General features: G+C 37.5%; 1 protein-coding gene across 5 annotated transcripts in view; it reads right to left on the reverse strand.

Annotated features, from left to right (window-relative positions):
- Positions 1-231: 231 nt before the first annotated feature.
- Positions 232-20,257, reverse strand: part of LOC122304130 (5'-3' exoribonuclease 4-like) — a 42,250-nt gene continuing 22,224 nt past the window's right edge. The window contains exons 14-23 of one of the 5 annotated variants that reach the window (XM_043116212.1): positions 17,099-17,227; positions 16,926-17,002; positions 16,798-16,838; positions 16,070-16,144; positions 5,393-5,550; positions 2,910-3,014; positions 2,740-2,815; positions 2,176-2,258; positions 1,270-1,666; positions 232-1,131 (exon numbers count right to left, since the gene is read on the reverse strand). In XM_043116212.1, the coding sequence (XP_042972146.1) occupies positions 799-1,131; positions 1,270-1,666; positions 2,176-2,258; positions 2,740-2,815; positions 2,910-3,014; positions 5,393-5,550; positions 16,070-16,144; positions 16,798-16,838; positions 16,926-17,002; positions 17,099-17,227 (1,474 nt within the window). In that variant the 3' untranslated portion in view covers positions 232-798. Of the gene's footprint in view, positions 1,667-2,175; positions 2,259-2,739; positions 2,816-2,909; positions 3,015-4,406; positions 4,469-5,392; positions 5,551-16,069; positions 16,145-16,797; positions 16,839-16,925; positions 17,003-17,098; positions 17,228-20,257 lie in introns of those variants that run through there. The other 4 variants (XM_043116213.1, XM_043116211.1, XM_043116214.1 and 1 more) reach the window with 4 other exon arrangements.

Here is a 20,257-nt window from a genome sequence, read left to right on the forward strand (position 1 = left end):
AGTTCGAAGAAACCTATTTGCTAAAATCGGCTCAAATCTATATGCATTTGCCACTAAAACTTAATTATGGTCTCAAATGTTATATGTCGTGCTTAAAATTGACATCAATAGACTTTTGCGACCAAAAGGTAATTATTTCTGGTGATTAAGGCTCACCGAAAATAATCTTTTGTGAAATTTTTTTTTAAAAAAAAAAAGAGTAAAATAGGAGCAATATTTTATGCAACAGCATTTAGCAACATTTCTACCAACATTAAGCAAATACACAATAGCAATACCCAATATAACAGCAGTAGTAGCGGTAGCTAACATTCAGCAAATACACAATAGTAGTACCCACCAACATGTTTAACCGATTTTGCAAAAACACTTCACTATCATAACTACCCACCACTGGCTCCTTTCCAGTTGGGACAACAAAGCTCCTACAAATTACAATAAAATTATAGTAAGAGTAACACAAATCAGACATGCTAACTAGCCAATATGATAAGCTTACATCCTTTATTGAGATTTGAATTGAAGCCACTTGTTCAATAGTCAATCTATATGCTGTGATTGTTTTTGTGAGGAGAAAAGGCCCCAGGCCCAATGACCTGATCTAGAACCCCCAGTAATCCTGGACCAAAGTAAGTTGTGGAATCAATAGCGACTCAGGGTCGAAGCCCGCTTGACAATGATAATGGGGACTCGAGGTAGGAAGGACTCAGCACACCCCCATAATCTTCCTACCCATTAGAAGGGCCCTCAGATCGGGGCCCTAAGTTGGGCGAGAGGCCCATTACGGGCCTAGATCACTCAAGGCCACGTCGGATAGCCAAGACTTGACAGAATGTACACAACCAGGTAACCGAGTAGGGCATTGGAAATGAGACATGCCCTGTTATCTGGGATTACAGCGGCACATGCCAATCCATGTGCTCCTGTCTCACCAACATGTGTATCTGGAACTCCATTACAACCAGAAATGTTATCAGCTTCAATCCGCAGCATGCTAGCTGCCGGTTCCAAATTCGAAGGCCATGCCAATTTCTCAGCAGCTACATTATTTTCCAAGGTGTTTCTCACTTTGCTCCGTTTTCGTCTACGTTTTCTAGATCTAGCATTAATGCAAATTTTATCATTTCCAGCCTCGCAAACCGGTTCCAAATTCGAAGGCCATGCCAATTTCTCAGCATCTACATCATTTTCCAAGGTGTTTCTCACTTTGCTCCGTTTTCGTCTACGTTTTCTAGATCTAGCATTAATGCAAATTTTATCATTTCCAGCCTCGCAAACAGCAACTGTTTCCTCTAAATTTGAACATGTCAATCCAGCATTAACTATATGGTTATCTGCCAGGCCAGGCATACCATCCAAGCATTTTTTATCACCTTCAGCCCTGTGCATACAAACCATTTCTTCTAAGTTCAAATGGCACGCCAATTGATCTCCACCTAAATGGTTTGTTGGGATGCTACCATCAATGCGGTTTTCACTGCCTCCAGTCTCTCCCACATGATGAGTTTGTTCCAAATTCAAATGGGATGTCAATCCATGTGTATCTATGGGTTCACCCAGTTGCAAGGAGCCCCAAGACTTTTCGCTCTTTAGATGATAACATTTAGACAGGAGTTTATGAGATAATTCTGCTAGACGATGGCCTGAGATTGACTTGTGAATGGACCTGACAAAAGGTTGAACTCAGTTTTATACAACATATTCAAACCAACAAAGATATTTGTCTAACTAAATAGAAAGCATAGCAAGCATAAGCAATGATCCTGACATCATTGTTCATCATAACATAAGATTATGTAGGATTTCTGCAAAATATGAATCTGAATCATGCTTATGTAGGACTTCAGAGTCGAGGTTACTCGGCCACAGATTATCATTTGTTTTAGTAACTTCTTTATTGTCCATGAAGCAGGTTCCCAATGCTATGACACAGACAAATCATATAATTCATTAAATTTATGAAAACTGCACGTTCAAATCCATGCAAGCCGTAACTGATAAAAAAGCAAAGCCTGATGTAGTGCAGGTAATGCTTGTTATTTTTGGATATGGGCTGTTACTTACCTTGTCAGGATCATTGTGATCGGGAAAGGTTCAGGACAGGCATAGTAGAAAAGATTTAATTAGAGTTGCAATTTTCAAAACCGGAAAAAGATAACTGGTTGAAATATTCACCTTTCAGAAAATATTCGACCAAGGACAGCTGACTTCTCATGCCACAGAATGGGCGAAGGCAAAATGTCCTGCTTCCTGACAGACTGAAATGAAAAAGTACGGAAATACATTATTCAGAAAAAGAAACCTCAATTTGGCATCTGGAACGTCAACAGAGGAACATAATGATTTGGCTTTTTCTTTTCAAATGGTCAAGTGGATACTCTTTAAATGCAGAAAATAAATTGAAAAGCAATATGAGCAAATGATTCTAACTTACTTTTTCTTAAACTCAATGCGAAGATTGTCTCCAAAAGAAATATATCAAACTATCAATAACCCCCATATCTTCTTGCACCTAAAATTCCTTCTATTTTTTCAAATCAAATTTATCGAATGAAGAAATCCCACATACGACTCGACCAGTGGCATTTAAATAGATAAATCAACTATTCCAAGCGTAAACATTAAGCTGCTAAGAAGCAAAGGTAAGGTCCTCTGCAACTAAGACTCAGGCCTATTGAGGTTGGCATAAGAAAATGACTGATTAAAAAATGTGCCAAAATTAAGCGAATCACTAAGTACCTTGAGAGGCAATTTTACTCCATTTAATAGCCTGGGTATGTGAGAATGGAAGGGTGGGCATCTGAACAAAACAGATCTGAAGAAGACAGAAAACCTTATAAGTAAATATGAAAAACGTGTTACCATATCAGTCAAATTATCCTACATATGAAACCAATCTATGAACATACAATACATCATTATTTGCAATCATCTCCATGCCCTCAATTGGTGAATATATTTCCGCAGGTTGCACAGGTTGTTCAGAAAGGTACATATACCCATTCATTCCACCACTGAAAATTACAGAAGATACCTTCTGATTAGCAATAAAATTACGGAAGGCATTAAGCTGGGACCTGAAGAGCAAATATATATTACTGAATGTAACAAGAAGAGAAATAAAAATATCTGGAGTCCATTCAGGATTATATAGGAACTTCTATATTATATTTTTAAAAATGAAAATATTCCTATATAGTACTCATTATTAGAACATATCAACCCATTATTTCTCATCATGAAGGCATTTAGCAGAATGATGCCTGCTGGGGTTGGTGGCAGCATTATGTCAGGTTTTTCAGTTGGTGACACTAATCGGGGAAGTGGGAACCCATAACATTTCCCATTTGTTGTTTGCAGATGAAACTTCGATCTTTTGTCATGCAGACAAAGTCAGATTCGTTCACTGAGGGCACTTCTACACTTCGAAGCTGTTTCTGGTTTGAAAGTGAACTTATCAAAGTCGGAATTGGTTCCAGTTGGAAATGTTCATAAACTCCGGACATTGGCTAACACTTTTTTTATCGGTGACATTGACTAACACTTTGGGATGCAAGGTAGACTCCCTTCCCATGATATACCAAGGCCTTCCTTTGAGTGCCACTTTGTCAAGGCTAAGGGCTTGTTTGGACACACACAGAATTCTCAAAACTCTCAAAACTTCTCATAATTTCATTCACAACCATCACTGAAGGACAAATTACTTTTTAAATTCAAATTTTCAACTTTTTCATCTAATCATGGCCTAATCATTATTCAAACATTGGAATCAATACAACCTTTACAAACTTCAAAACAAAACACAAAATCAAGAAAACTTATACAAACTTCAAACAAAAATAATATTAAAAAATTATATTCAAACATTTTTTAACTCTAATATTTTTGTTCAACTTTTTTTCTCTCTTTTCCCAAAACCCAATCAAATATCTTCACTCAAATATTGTTAGAATATAATTTTTTAATATTGTTTTTGTTTTGGGATTTGAAAAGGTTGAATTGTTTATTGTATTTTGTGTCAGAGTTTAGAAAAGTTGTAATGATTAGATGAGATGATTGGATAAGGTATACTCTCAATCTATGCTGGTGGTTTGGGGATCAGAAACTCAAGGGTGTTCAATCAGGCTCTTCTTGGTATCCTACGGTTTTCAGGATACCGCAAGACCAAGAGGCATCAGTGGCTGACCAAATGGAGATGTCAGATGGCTCACTTCAAGGAAATTTGAACGTTAATAGGGCGGCCCAAGATTGGAAGTCAGTACTTCATGAGTTTGAGGCTCAAGGGTAGACAAGATGTGGTCGAATCCCCCTAAAAAAAGTAATATTTTCCGTTCATTCCTTCTATAAGACCCTGAACCAGGACAATGGTAATTTTCCATGGAAAAGCATTAGGAGAAATAAAGCACCTTCAAAGGCTGCATTCTTTACATGAACAGCTTCAATGGGGAAGATTTTGACCATGCACAACCTACAGAAATGCCGAATAATTGTTGTTAATTGGTGTTTTATGTGCAGGAAAAGTGGTGAAACTGTGTATCACTGTTACTCCATTCTGAGGTTGCCAGGCTTTATGGGATGATTTCTTTGTTAGAATGGGTCGCCAAGCCAGCTGGAGAAGCATTTGCGGTATTCCACAAATTGCAAGTGTGTGGAAGATGGTTCCTGTTTGCATTCTTTGGTGCATATGGAAGGAATGAAATGATTGGAATTTTGAAGATAGGGAGTGCTCACTGGAGGAGATTATATTATTCTTTTAAAATATGTTATTCCTATGGGCTAAAGCTATTGGGTTTGATGGGCTCATTTTCATGGTTTCCTTGCATCTATTTCTTCCTCTTAATTAGGTGTCTCTTCTTGTATACTTTTTGTGCACTTGAGCTATCCCTGCTTTTCCACTATGATTAAAATATTTTACTTACAAAATGTAAATATTACGGTCATTTACACTAATGATAGTCATATACATCAATAAGAATAGAGAGAGAAAATTATCTAGGCAATTCGTATGTAAAATAATTTTAAAAGAAAAAAGTTATTTAGTCAACGTTTTGTGCGGATTGGTTTACTTCCTCTTTGCTTTACTCTTAAAAGCCTCCTGCCAAATAAACAAGACAACTAGAGCTCCATGCTGGTTCTATTATTTTTACAGAGAACAACGACAAAAGTTCAAAACCCAAAATGTATGTCCAGAAAAAAATGGCATGAAAGCTTTTACAAAGTCAAAATATTTCCATCAAAATGTTTTTGCTTCTCTAGGAAGAACTCCAGAAACTTTAGCCCAAGCATCTAGAAATTTCAAAGAAATTTATAATCTAACAGTGTCATTCCCAAAAATGGTATTATTGCAAAATAGCTAATCTCAACTACACTTTGTGATGTTTCAATTACACACCTGAATTTCGGATTAATTTTCCGCTTGACCTTGGCATTAGACAACTTTGGATGACCGACTTTTCTTTTGCAGAATGCCAGTATCTTCACCGCCAAAGGATGTGATGTGTGGACAAATAGTGCATCCAGACTAAAACTATTCCTTTGTCTCTCTTCATCCTAAATAAATATATTATGTAAGAAACACTGGAAGAGGAAAATTGAAACAGTAATAAACATCTAAAGAAGTCATTGAAATGCATCTTTGATCTCAGTATGCAACTGTCTGTAGGTCTGTAAGAAACTCTTGAAGCAGGGAAATGAAGCAGTAACAAATATTTAAAAAATATTATAAATTTTTTCCTTAGCAAGGAGTTTCCTGCAACTGCATCCAGGTAATTCAAGAAGAATTCTCCCAATCTAATAGCCCCAACGGTGAAAAACATATAGAATTATTTGCTTCACAAACCACCCAAAAAAATATATCCATCCACCCGACCATATTTTCTACATGCCCAACCACTACTATAAAACTAAAAACCCAATTCATCTCAGAAAATCTTCATGGTGATTTTCTTAAAACACAAAACTTTCTTAGTGATTGCAGAAATTTTCAGGAAAAAAAAATACCATCTTCAATCCAAATAAGGCTTCTAACTTCCCTAATTAAGGACTAGTTTTCTAATCTAGGAAAATATGATCTTCGTCATTTGAGACTAGATTCCTAACATAGGACAACATCCTTTCCTTCCGTTGTACATGATAGATCTTTCAAAGAAACATTGCCTGATATGGTTAAATGACTTTCTAAGGGTCTTACATCAGGAATTGAAATTTTTCAGCCAATCTCGTCAACCAATCTGGCAAGGATGTGTCAAGAGGAATCACCTCTTAACTAACCAGTCAAGGTGCCTAACTGCCTCAACAATGAGGGGTGTGTGATTATCTTTTCAGGAGTGTTGCTCTCAGCCATTAAGCTTGCTAGCATGTCAACTGAAGTTCGGAATGTGAACAGTGCAAGTCACAACAGGTTGGGGATGGGGTGGTCATTGCCCCAAAGTCATTGGAAGCTTCAATGATCCTGATGCCACTCTGAACACTTACCACATCATCAATGTTGGCTTGTATCATGAATGATTTTCATAAATTAAAGCTGCTGATCCTTGCCAGATAATTTTGTAGACAATAATGCCTTGGATGTCTAGTGCCTCACAGAGGCTTCTAGAGTTTGTTTTATTTCCGTGCTTTCTGTGTTTGCAGACAGCGAGGAAGACAGAGGTAATGTAGAATGGGAGAGAGAGGCATAGAGACTGAGAAGGGGGGCCAAGAGGATGAAAGATTGGTCAGCTAACACTCAGCGTAAATTTTCTAAGACTTTAATTTAAACTCAGAAAGGTTACCACTTAGTTACACAGACAAATATTAGTAGTCATCAAAATAAACTCAGAAAGGTTACTACTTAGTTACACAGACAAATATTAGTAGTCATCAAAATAAAAGGGTTTCCCATGAGATAAAAATAATAATAACAAAAAAAAAATACAAAAAATAAAATAAAATAAAATAAGAAAAGAAAAAAAGGAAGTCTTAAAACTACTATGTAACAACACAAAGAAAACTCAAGCCACGGTTAAGACATTCTCCGAAAGGACTGGTTAAGGTTACAATTGTAGACCTCTGAAATCACTATGAATGGCAAGAACTCCTTCCCTCTCGAGAATGTGGCATCTCTTTCACCAACCTCTTATAGTAAGAAGATATTAATTTCTCCCCTCCCCTCCCATCCCAAGCAGTGCAGGAATCCTATTATACCTTTTTTCTTTTTTTAATATGAAAAGTATACCATCTTACACTAAATCCGGGATACACCACAATAAGCAACACAAAGTCAAATTCCACAAAACTCCACGATGATCACTACTTAATGGGTGTTTCCACCATGTAAGAAGATCCAAAACTCTTAGGGATGACTTAATTTTCCCAAAAAAGGCAGTTAATTCTACAAAGCCCCAACTAGGTCACAATGAAGTCAGAGAGATGGCCCAATCTACTACAAAAGTCTCAAACTTAGGCCAGGCCATGTTTGGTTCATTCCAATTTTAAGATTTCTCAAAATGAAAAAATCAACTTCAAACCAAACATCTTCCAATCTAAAAAATAAAATAAAATTATTATTTCAGCTTTTCAACTTTTTATCCAACCATTTGCCTAGATTTCAGTGAAACGTCAAAAACACAAAAAACCAAAATAACTTCTACAAAAACCCAAACAAATTTTTAACTCTACCCATCTACTTTCACAAAATCTCAATACAAAGCATATTTCAAAAAAGATTTTATTCAAATTTTCTAAACTGCCTTCACAAAACCCAACAAAATTTACATCTCAAAATTTCATTAACTAAACATGGCCTTATATTCTACAAAGCCCCAGCTAGATCAGAATGAACTTATTAGAAAGTCAATAGATTCTCCGCTATTTTTATGCATACAACACCAATCAACCCCAAATACACGAGGCTTCCTTAGAATATCCAGAGTGAATTATTCCCTAAAATATCAAATAATCTTCCAAGGATAAGTAGTTCTAGCAAGAGGATAAATGGTGTTACTTCTAACTTCAAATACCCTAGGCTTGGGAGGAACCCACCAAATCTTTTCTTTGCCACCTTCTCGATCTCTCATAACATAAGGAATAAAAAAAGAACTGAAAGATCCACATCCCAATTATGGGCCACCCTCATAAAAGAGATTCCAATGATGAGTCACTACAAAGTTGTAAATTATCCTAATCAAAAACACCAAAACGAAAGTTGCAAATTATCCTTAACAAACGTCCTTAAATCAAACAGTGCATAATAACAATGGAAAAGCCTCATTTAGAAACCTATCTCCACAGCACACATCATGCCAAAAACAAATTGTTCTACCATCTCCCATCTTGAAGCTACAAAGCTAGGGAAATCCTTCCACATTGTGACACCCCAGCCCAAGCTGGGTCCTTAAGGTTTAGAATTACTTTTGTTTGAGCCTAAGTGAATATAGTCCCAAGGGCCATAGAAATTAGAACCTTAAGAGGTGAGATTAATCTGTCTTTCGATGGTTAGTGAGTAGGCGCCCAAGGACAAGGGAAGGCCCTAGGCCCAATGAATTTTGGCCACCAAGAGGAAAAGGGCATGAGAAAGCCCATTAGGGTTTCTAGAACATGGTGGAGGCACCACTTGGTGCCAAGCAAGAGGGAAACCTCTGGGTTTCCAAGAGCCAATCATTAGGCATATGGGAAATGAGGATTTCGGTTTTGCCAAGGGACATGCCACTTGGCAAACATACGAAAGGCATTAAGGTTTTAAATTCAAGGAGGCACACCACCACCTCCTCCACTCTTGCCACATGGCATTCATGCATAGGGATCTTAGGACTTCGAGAAGGTGCAATCATGAGGAAAGATGAACAAAGCTTGGATTCCTCAGGGTGCACGCCACTTGGCAAGCACGCAAGATGGCTTTTGAAGTTTCTAGAAGAAAAATGATGAGGGAAGGAAGAGTCAATTTCAGCAAAGACAAGGGATCCCAATTGGTAACCATGCACTTGTGTATTGGAGTTTCAAGAAAAGCAATAATGGAGGGAAGAAGAAGAGTGGTCGGTTTGGGGCAAGGAACACGCCACTCGTCACCCATGTATGAGAATTTTAGGGTTTCAGACATGCAATCATGAGGAAACAGAGGGGTTTCGTTTTTCTATGATGAACACACCACTTGTCCCTCATGCAAGCTAGATTGGGGTCCTAGAAGAATCTGATAGTGGGAAGGAGAGTTAGGGTTTTGGCCAACAAGCAAGAGGCGCCACTTCACTTGTCCTCCATGCAATGCAATTTGTGAGTTCCAATACAGACAATGATTGAATAGGGTAGCTGGAGGGATTTTCAGCTAGAGCAAGAAGGGCCACTTGGCATCCATGTGGGTAGGTTCTTGAGGCTCTTCATTTTTCCAGAAATAAGTGATGATAGAAGAGAGAATAAGTGGGAGCAAGAGAGGGTATATTTTTGTTTATTGACACCGGGTGTCCAAGAACGTCATCCAAACTAATCCCGGGATGCATATGCCCTCGGCAAGAAGTTTCCCGCAAGTGCACCTCGAGTAATTCAATGAGAAAATCCCTCAATTCGATGGCCCATAAAGATTGTTTTGCACCCAAGGGAATTTATACCTTAGACCTGGGAGGGAGCATACCCCGAAACCCAAGGCTTTTACCACTTGAGCCAACCCCTAGGGTTCAAGAGAGGGTATATATAAGGCCATTAATGGTCGTCACCTATACACATGAGAGAAGGGAGATCAAAGGTCATTGTTGCAATTTTAAATTTCTCTCCTCCTCTCCTCCTCTCCTCTCTTTCTCACCCACCCTAGGAGAACCAAACACCATTTTCTCCAAACACCAATCTCATGAATCTAAAGGAAGAAAGGATTCAAGAAGTCTCAAGTGGAGATCAGCACGGTAAGAAAGCTCGACCCTAGTCTTCACCAAGTGCACATCATTTCTTATTAGTCTCTTGTAATCTGATTCCATATAATAATCTAGGTGGACACCTAAAGGCTACCCCTAGGAATCGTGGGCTCCCTGCTAGTTACCGCATCACATTGCCATGAGTACGTCTTATACAATATGATACGGCTGCTCGTAATTCACCTTCACCATATTTATAATGTGTTGCGCCCACTAGTTTTAGGCAAGGCATTGCATTGAGGACAAGTTGCGTCTCTTGCTTGTTTGCTGAAACCCTATGTCTCCTTCAGATTCTTCTAGAACTCTAATCTAGTTTGCATGAGGGACAAGTGGCGTGTTCATCATTATAAACTGAAACCTCTCTATCTTCCTCATGTTTGCATGTCTAAAATCCTAAAATCCTCATGCATGGGTAACAAGTGGCATGTTCCTTTCCCCAAACCAACCAGTCTTCTTCTTCCCTCCATTATTGTTTTTCTTGAAACTCCAATACTGTAACGCTCCAAAGGAAGATCAAAACCATATGATTTATACTTCAAAAAGACTAGCCAATGATACAATTGGTGCTTCATTAGAACATTATAAAGAGCAAAAACTTTTCCTTTCCAAGCAATTTGGGATCTCATACACCACACTCTTATCCTTATCATATGAGGTATCACAATCTACCCTCATTAAATCCCAAGTCCGTCGTAGGTGGCATAACTCAAGTCCCACATTTATGGTTGGGATAAGATCTGATACCATGAGTAACACCCCAATGGAAGGCCCAAACCAGATTGCCTATACTCCAAAAAAACTAGTCAATGATACAATTAGAGATACATTGAAACATTATAAAGAGCAAGAACTTCTCTTTCCGAAGCAATGTGAGATCCAATGCATTGCATACCATTATCCTTATCATATGGGGTATCACAAATACACAAGTGCATGGTTGCCAAGTGGCATCCCTTATCTTTGCCGAAAATGACTCTCCCTTTCCTCATCATTTTTCTTCTAGAAACTTCAAAAGCCATCTTGCATGCTTGCCAAGTGGCATGCACCCTTAGGAATTCGAGCTCCGTTCATCTTTCCTCATGATTGCACCTTCTAGAAGTCCTAAGATCGCTATGCATGAATGCCATGTGGCCAGAGTGGAGGAGGCAGCGTGTGCCTCCTTGAATCTGAAACCCTAATGCCTTTTGCATGTTTGCCAAATGGTGCGTCCCTTGACAAAACTGAAATTCTCATTTCCCATATGCCAAATGATTGTCTCTTGGAAACCCAAAGGTCTCCCTCTTGCTTGGCACCAAGTGTCACCTCCACCATGTTCTAGAACTCCTAATGGGCTTTCTCAAGCCCTCTTTCCTCTTGGTGGCCGAAAATCATTGGGACTAAGGCCTTTCCATGGCCTTGGGGTGCCTACTCACTAACCATCAAAAGTAAAAGATTAATCTCACCTCACAAGGTTCTAGTTTCTATGGCCCTTGGGCGGCCTATATTCACTTAGATCCAAATAGAACTAATTTTAAACCTCCTTTGTATACGTCTTGTGTACTTGGGCTTATACCTATTTCTTGGGAATAAAATATTTTATTACTTATAAAAAAATAAAAAATAAAAATAAAAGAACTAATTTTAAACCTTATGGACCTAGCTTGGGCTAGGGTGTCACACCTAGTCAAAGCACCACCCACCATAGGTTCTCTCATTTATTTGCATAATGGCACAACAATTTTCTCAAAAAATCTCGATTGAACAAGAGTAACTTTCAGACAACCAATCTACTTACAAAAATCAAGGACCTACCTCTGACAAATTACAAGGCAAAACTTCAAGTACTCACCCACACCGGCCCACAACAAATCCCTTTGAAACGTCTCTTAACAAAATCAAAACACTGATAAGGGAAAAGAGAGAAGAAAAATAAGTAGATAAATTGAACAAAGTGCTCTTAATCACCATGATCCGACCACCTTTGGTAGTTACATTCACTTCCAATCAGCACACCGATACTCCTTGTTAGGGGTGTACAGGAACCGCCGAAACCGGCCAAGAACCAATCAGACCAGCCACCGAAGCACAGAACCGGTCAACAGGCGAGAGGATTTGAGGGGAAACCGATGTCAGCAGTTCAGCACCGGTTTGAACCCCTGGAAAATAGCTGAACCAGCCAATCCTTTATATTTATTTATTTATTTTTATATATGTATATAAAATAGCGCCGTTTCACTTAAATGAGTAAATGTCGTCGTTTAGCCAAGTGGAAGTTAAAAAAATACATATAGAACGGCGCCATTTGGCTTTTTAATTAGGTTTAATTAACCTCCCCCCCCCCCCTCCCCCCCAATCTTCTTCTTATTCTTCCTTGCGTCTTCTTCTTCACGTACAGACTATTTCCTCTACAACCCTAAAGCCTTGTACTCTCATTCTACAATGGACGCGGCATCCCTCTTTTGTCACAGAGACGCCGACAAAAAACCGAAAAACCGAACCGCTTCGCGTCGAGATCAATTGTAACATCCTACTTCTTTCTCTCATAGTTATGAGCCTCATTCTGCATGCCGAGCTTCGATGGCGTGTTTCAAAAGATATCAAGTGATTTTTAAAGCACGCCCAGTATTTTAAAGTTTACGAATATTTTAAATGACCTAGAAATATTTATATAGGATATTTCTAGTATTATTGGACTAAGCTTGATTTTAAATAGAATAATTATAATATTTTTGAAGAGCTCTAAAAATATTATAATTGTGAAAAATTATTTAATTTAAATGATCTAGTCATTTAAAAATATTCTGAGATTTAAATTATGTTGAAAACTCTAAATTAATTTAAATAGTTTTATTCTCTTCAAGTAATTAACAAAACTTCATCATTTTAATTAATAATGAAGGAATATTATTTTATGAACTTAGTTTATAAAATAATATTCTATCTTAATTCCTCTTAGTGTTTTAAATTAAATAAGTGTTTTAATCTTTACCGTTAGATCGTTTTGTAGATCCTGAGACTAAGGGCCTGGATTAGATACTCAAGCCCCTACCCTTTTCCCCTCACTTTTCCCTTTCCCTTCTCTCTCCTCTCTCCACTTGAGCCCGACTGGTAGCAGCTCTCCCCCTAGCCGAGCTTGCTCTTCTCCTCCCAGCTCAGCCACCGCCGACCACCATTAGCCACGGCCACCACTGGAGAATTCCCCAGCACCTCCTCCCTACTCCATGCCAGTTTCCTTCCCTCGAAAGTCTCTCTCTTCACCACGGTAGCACAACCCAAAAATGGGTATAGGACACAAGTTCTTCACCCATATACCGCTGTACACCGCTGCTCAAGCCACCATACCTCACCAACGGCCTCCTTCCCTCACCGGCGACCAACCCCACTAAACCCAGCTCCTCTCTCTCTCCATCGCGCACACGCACACAACCCAGAAATACCCATTTTTGCCCACTATAGCGCCACCGTATATGGCCAACTGGGCCACCGAGCACCTCCAGCCGCTCCACCACCTCACTGGCTCCACCTCCATGGCCTCCCTCTCCATGGCCTCCCTTTCCCCCAACTCTCTCCCTCCGTTGGACCACCTCACACACGCACACACGGCATGCACGAGCTCTCCACCCACGGCCTCCAGCTGCCACCAGTAGCTTCCCCTGGCCACCGGGAGTTCAACAGACTATAAGTTGATCTTAGGTGATAAAGGAGTAAGGTACATGTGCATTTGGTGAGACGTGTACCGGACGGATTTGCTATATATAATGGGTAATCTGTCCTAATTATGGCTACATGATGTTTAAGCCTCAGAGTTGGCTTAAAGTCGTGGCATGTATGGATGGGAATGAGGATTTAATATGTGCTAAGGTGCATGAAGGTAGTAATAGGTACGTTGTCTAGGATTGGGATGCGTGACTTAGTCAGCCTGAGTCATTCATCTAAATATGGTCAACAGGAGAGTAAGACGAAGTTTTAGTGTCTTAACCCTAAGGTGAATCATTAAAGTTCACTTTAAATGATAGGATCTCAAAGTTGAACGTTAAATTTGAAAAATGTGACCCAAGTGGGTCCCAGAAAGAGGAAACGTGATATGGAAGATATAGAAGACAGAGGTAGTAACTGTTAATGGACCCCAAAGGTTTTATCATAGTAAATGGCACATAAGAACATAGGGATAGACGGAGAGTGTTCAAAGTGAAGTGCAGTTCTATTTCTAGTATAGTTGCTTATGTACTAGATAGAGAATGACGTTGAGGTTATGTGTATACATGTAGGTTGCCATCTGACACGCACATGAATGAACTACATGAAATGAGTATGGCATAGAGTCCAGGTAAGTATTACCTTTATACTCTTCTAGAGTTTTCTAAATAAATGAAAATGAAAACGAAATACTTTTACTTATGATGCTTTAAGAAATGACACAGACTTTACTAAATATGTAATGGCCCTCTTTAGCAGTCCCTTTTTATGCACTCAATGTATTAAGTGTATGCATGTGAATGGATGGTATATATGGTAAGTATTATATGTATTTTCACGAAATGAAATGCGAGGCTAAGGCCTTATGCTTTAAGCGATACTTTAAAGGAGGCGAAGAAAATGTTTTAAAATGCCCCTACGAAAGATGATGCTTTAAATGATGCCATGAACTAATATTTTAAATGATGCCATGAAAGATGATGTTTGAGATCATGCTTTTAAATGACTTTTATGAATGAATGGACTGCAGGATTGAAAAAACTGAAAAGAAATGAAATAAATGAAAGGACTGAATGCTTTAATGTATGAAAATACTTAACAGCCACATGAATGTATGAATGGGTACCAAAAGGACTGGAATTGGACTGGGCAAATTGTAATGTCAGGTAAGTAGTACTATTAGTACACCCAGTGCTGCGCTCTAATGGAATGGATGCTTAACCCATGGCCACGGGCAGAATCAAGGTCCAAAAGACCGCTAACCTCGCACACAGGGCGTAACAGTGTGCTACAGCCAATGAAAGTGATAAGAAAGAATATATACATGTTAAGAAAGAATGCATGTATGGTCAGACTCTTTAAAAAATGAAGGCAACAAGGCGTGGGGTACTATTTTACGAAAGAAAACGATTTAAAAAAAAAAAAAAAAAACCCCACCTCGTAACGTTTTAAACGAAGGAATGTTTATATATTGTATGTATGGAATGATAAATGCATGACTGAAAACTTATATTATGATATTTTAACTGTATGAAGTAATGCTTATAAGTCATTGACTTATTTTAGATTTTATATGTGCCCTCCCTGGGACAAGATGAGCATGACACGTCAGGACGGACACGGCCCAAGGGGAAGAGCACGGAAGCCTAGGCATGATATTTGTATGAGAAACTTTAATTTGTAAGCCTCAATAATTTCTTGCATTTGAGAAATTTACACAATATTTTCCAACACCACATCTTGAACATGTTAATTCTCACTTCAAAACTTATTGGTTGGATACCATCACCAATGAGAGAAACTGTAATTCCATTTATCACCACCATTATCTCAATGAATTGGAAAACAAAAATTGATTAACTTTCTTTTGAATCCAAAGGACATCATTCCCAGTTATCTTCAAATATTTTGGCACACCTCAAAGCGAGAACAAGTGATCGTTCAAAAACCAATAGCATCTTTCACTGTGAACCACTTAGAATCCTCCTTTGAAAAGAAGAAATCAGAGATAGTGAAAGAGGAACACACAAAGGCCGAGGTTCTTGAATACACAACACTAAATTTAATGATCAAAATCTGAAATTTTGTACACTTGTGGGATCTCAAACAACAAAGCCTAGGACTTCTACTTTGACTAGTAAACACATTTCCCAAAAAAATAAAAAAGAATTTATAAAAGGCTTCTAAGAATGTAGAGATTCTAAAATAATCTGGCCAAGCAATATAGATGCCACAATAATTACACAATAAGCACATAAAAATACAGATAGCAAAAACCATTGATCAATTAAATCAATTTAACTCTAAAACACTTATAGCCTATGATTTGAAAGCGTATATATCTTGCTTGAATCAAATGCTGCACCATGATCCCACACATAGAAAGCTCTTAAGTTACAAAAACTTTTTTTTTGATAAGTAAATTTCAAAAACTGAAAATCACTCTAACTAAATTTCAACTGCATCAGTACCACTCCAAACACTCGAATTAAATTCCATGTAACAAATATTTCAAGCATTACCGTCAATGTGTGCTCCACTTTTGCAATCTCTGAAAGAAGGCGTGACTCCTCAATAAATGGTAACTTGCAGATGGCCTGCCCAAACAGAGAAAGATGGACAAAACACAGAATTCAGAGGTTGTTATCCAAGATAAAGAAAGACTGAAATCCAAAAATTTACAGGACACATCGAATTGTTGGGTAAGAGAATTTATGAAAATAATGGCACGTTAAAAAAATGCCAAAATTCATTCTCACACAAAACACGCTAATGCAGGAAATCAAGAATTATAGCATATTATTTATACAAATCAATGGCAGTGAGACCAATTCATACAAAGCCAAAAACTGGAAATATTTTAACATCTTAATTATATTATCAGATTTTTCACAACAAAGCCAAAAACTACAAAAATCTCACCTTTAGATTACTTGCATCAGATTCTAAATCCTATTGACACAATATTTTTTTTCTTATAGGTGCATTGACACAATATATATATATACACCGTATATAATCCTAACCCATTGTTTCACAGTATGGACCAGATGCATAAGATGTTCCCTTCCTCTTCATGTACTATCAACTTATTTAAAGCTAGAAAAACTAATCCATAACTTCTGCATGCATGTGACATGTACTACCATAAAAAGACAAACAAATATCAATCATTTTGCAAGCTCATACATAATTAATTTTATGGCCAGACTGTAAACACTAAAACTTAAAATGAAGTGTCAAAAATCACCTGCCACGAGAAACGTTTTCCATTCATGTCAAGCTTGAAATCTGCCCCAAAAAATATTATTAGATGCCACAAAGCAGTGACTTGGAATCAATAACTCCACAAAAGATAACTACTCAGCAGAAACCTACCAGTAGGGTAAAAATCGAGTAATGGTGATGACATATCTGTCATCAGTTCCCTGTAGAACAAAGGTAGAGCATGTGCACTGCATGTGCATCCCCATTGGGATCACAACCTTATTACAAAAACAAAACTAGAAAAAAAAAAAAAAAATTGAATAAATAAACATTAAATTGAAAACCTCGCAGCAGGCAGCACACCCAACAACTGGTCAAAGGGCTTCAACGGTTTCCCCAGCGTGAATTCAATGTTTAACTTATCAATACCATGGAAGTCTGAAGCAAATGGAGCATAATGATAAGGATAAAACCTGCAAATTAAAAAATAAAAATCATCAAGCAATCAAGAAAGCATGTTTAGGGAAAAAAAAATAAAAAAAAAAAAAAAAGACAAACACCCAAGAACTGAAAATGTCTGGAAAAACATTTATGGATTGGGATTATCAAGGGCCAGTTTCCTCTGAAAGACAAATTCAAGTTAGTCAATAAAGGATATAAATGGGCAGAGAACACGTGATGTGTACAGGCACATGTGGACAAGCAAAACACTAGTACCATGTTCAGGAAGTATTTATGGGAATGATTTTTTTGTTTATTTGTTATAAGTACAGGAATGAATTATAGTAATAATATTAAGTAAAACTACAGTAATTACAGCGATGAGAGGGAGGAGTTATCATCTTTTATACTAGGGTAAGCTTTAATACTAACGAACTTGACATATCTTTGTCTAGTCTTGCTGTCTCTTTGTTGCAGGTATATGAGGTCATGATTCATAGCGGTGTGTTTAGTGGACTGTCACCTATTAGAGAGATAGAGCATTACATTGATTTTGTGCCAGGTGCGACAATTCCCACCCAACCTTTCTTTGAAGAACACAAGTCCTTGAAGCACTAGAAAGGATAAGGTAAGTGGGATAGAATGTATGCCAGGTGGGTGGGATTCATTGAGACTTTTCCTCGTGTAATCAAATGCACACGAGGTAAGGGAAATTTTGTGGTTGATACTTTAGCAAAAAGATATGTCCTTGTCTTCATTTTAGATGCAAAGTTATTGATATTTGAATATGATAAAGAATTGCATGCTAATGATGATGACTTTCAGAGTATGTATGGAGCGTGTGAGAAGGCATCATTTGGTAAGTTCTATAAACTAGATTGGTATTTGTTTAGAAAGAATAGATTTTGTGTACCTAATAGTTGTATGCGTTAGTTACTTGTGCGTGGAGCACATGCAGGTGTTTTGATGGATCAATTTGGTGTATGGACGACTTTAAAAGTGTTGCATGAACGTTTGTAGGAGTATATTTTGCCATTCATTGACGTGTTGCATGAACATTTGTGGGAGTGTTTATGCTACTACTAAATTTTCACCTTGTGAAATTGATTAATGCTTTAATCCAATTCTTCCTTCAGATATAATGCCTTTACTTGTTATGACAGGAGTAGCTTGAATGGACTTTTCCAAATTCTTGAGAAAATTAATAATAATTCATATCAAGTGAATCTTCTAGGTGAGTATCATGTTTCTGCTACTTTCAATATTTATGATCTTTTTCCCTTTGATGAAGGTGGAGATTCGAGGTTGAATCCTTTAAGGAGAGGAGGAATGATAGGCACCAAGGTGGACCAAGTCTTAAAGATCTTTTGCAAGTTTCAGATGGATCAATCACAAGATCGATAGCTAAGAATAAGGAAGCAATGCAAAAATTGGTGCAATCCACTTGGAACGAGTCTAGCAAGAGCCCAACATTCAAGATAAGCTTCAGACAAGGAAATCCAGTTTTGATCCAGTTGATACAAGCTATGGAAAACATGACTTAAGAGTTATTATTTGGGTCTATTGTTATTGAAAGCTTTCAACTTGTTTAATTCATTTAAATAACTTATTTTATTAGTTTAGAATAATTGGGCTTGAGAATGCTTGGGCCACATATGTTTTATGTTTTATTAACTATGGTTTTAAGGGAAACTTTTTTATGTAAACTTAATGGGGGGCGCCAGCCACATGTTTAGTTTAGGAAGTTTTAATTTTTCAGCTAGGGTTTCTTTTGGGAGGACCAAGGGTAATTTTGGAAAGAGTTTTATTTTCAAATTAGGGTTTAATTCTTAGAGGAACTATTGTAGCCGCACCACCTAGGGGTATTTTGGGAAAGAATGCTTTAAATTTTTAGTCTAGGGTTTATTTTGTTGGGAAGGTATTTAAACCCCTTGTAGCCACATTTTGCCAAAGTCTATGAAATTTCATGAATTATTTTCATTATGAGTTGAGTTTATCTCCTCTTGTTCTTGAATAAACTTTTAAACTTATTAAAGATAAATCACAACATTTATGGTATTCCTCCTTGTAATCTAGGTTCTTGAGATAGGTTTTTCAACGAGTCTAGATTCTATAATCTAGATTCTTGAAACAAGTTTCTCAACGGGTGTAGTTTTTCCATTGACTTGATTTTGGCTTTCTTGGGTGAGTCTTCGAATTGATTGTGGGTTCAAGAGATTTCAATCCTACAGGTTCATATCAGGCACTGTTTTACTTTTTATTACTTATCCATACCCAATCTCAGGCCCTCACTCTTGTGTGCTATTCTTTACAATTTCCCCATTATTGCTCCCAGTTTCTTAAAGAACATATGCTTCAAAAAATAAATGCATTCTCTATGTTTTTTTCTTTTTTTCTTTTTTTGTGGTTATAAACTATGAGATTTTTAACAATTTCTTTTGTGGTTATAATTGATGCTAGAAACTTTTCGCTTTTGAATGATTTAGTTTGTGGTTTTTTACCCATACCCACTCCATGCCTATCTACATCAAAACAGATTAAGGGTTGATCATTATTTTTATTATTTTATTTACTATCATTAATACTTCACCGTAGGACTTTCAATATTCAAGTGAGTGGATTTTATGCATATCTATTGCCCATCAAATCCATAGTAATTTGCTTATGGAAGGTTGGTTATGTCATGACAAAGCATCTTGTGATTGGTTTGGGTTGAGTAATTTTTGCATTTGGTTTCCAATTGTATTTATGGAAATTTATCCTATGGAAATCACTTTCCGGTTGTACACAGGACGGGTATAGTTTGGGTGATGCCGAAGGAAGTGGTCGTTCTTCTTGCATGCTAGAATGGTTTTGAGGGGAGAACACGTGTGGCTGCTATATGGAAGATGATTCCTTTGTGCTTGATGTGGTGTCTTTGGCTGGCAAGGAATAGGAGATGCTTCGAAGACAAAGAACGCTCATTGAGAGACTTTAGGGATTTTTTCTTTTGTACTTTGTGTTTATGGGCCAAGGATCTTGTAATGAATGCTGATAATTTTCATGAATGCTTTAGGCTCTTT

This window comes from Carya illinoinensis, chromosome 3 (assembly GCF_018687715.1).
Source record: "Carya illinoinensis cultivar Pawnee chromosome 3, C.illinoinensisPawnee_v1, whole genome shotgun sequence".
NCBI lineage: Eukaryota > Viridiplantae > Streptophyta > Magnoliopsida > Fagales > Juglandaceae > Carya > Carya illinoinensis.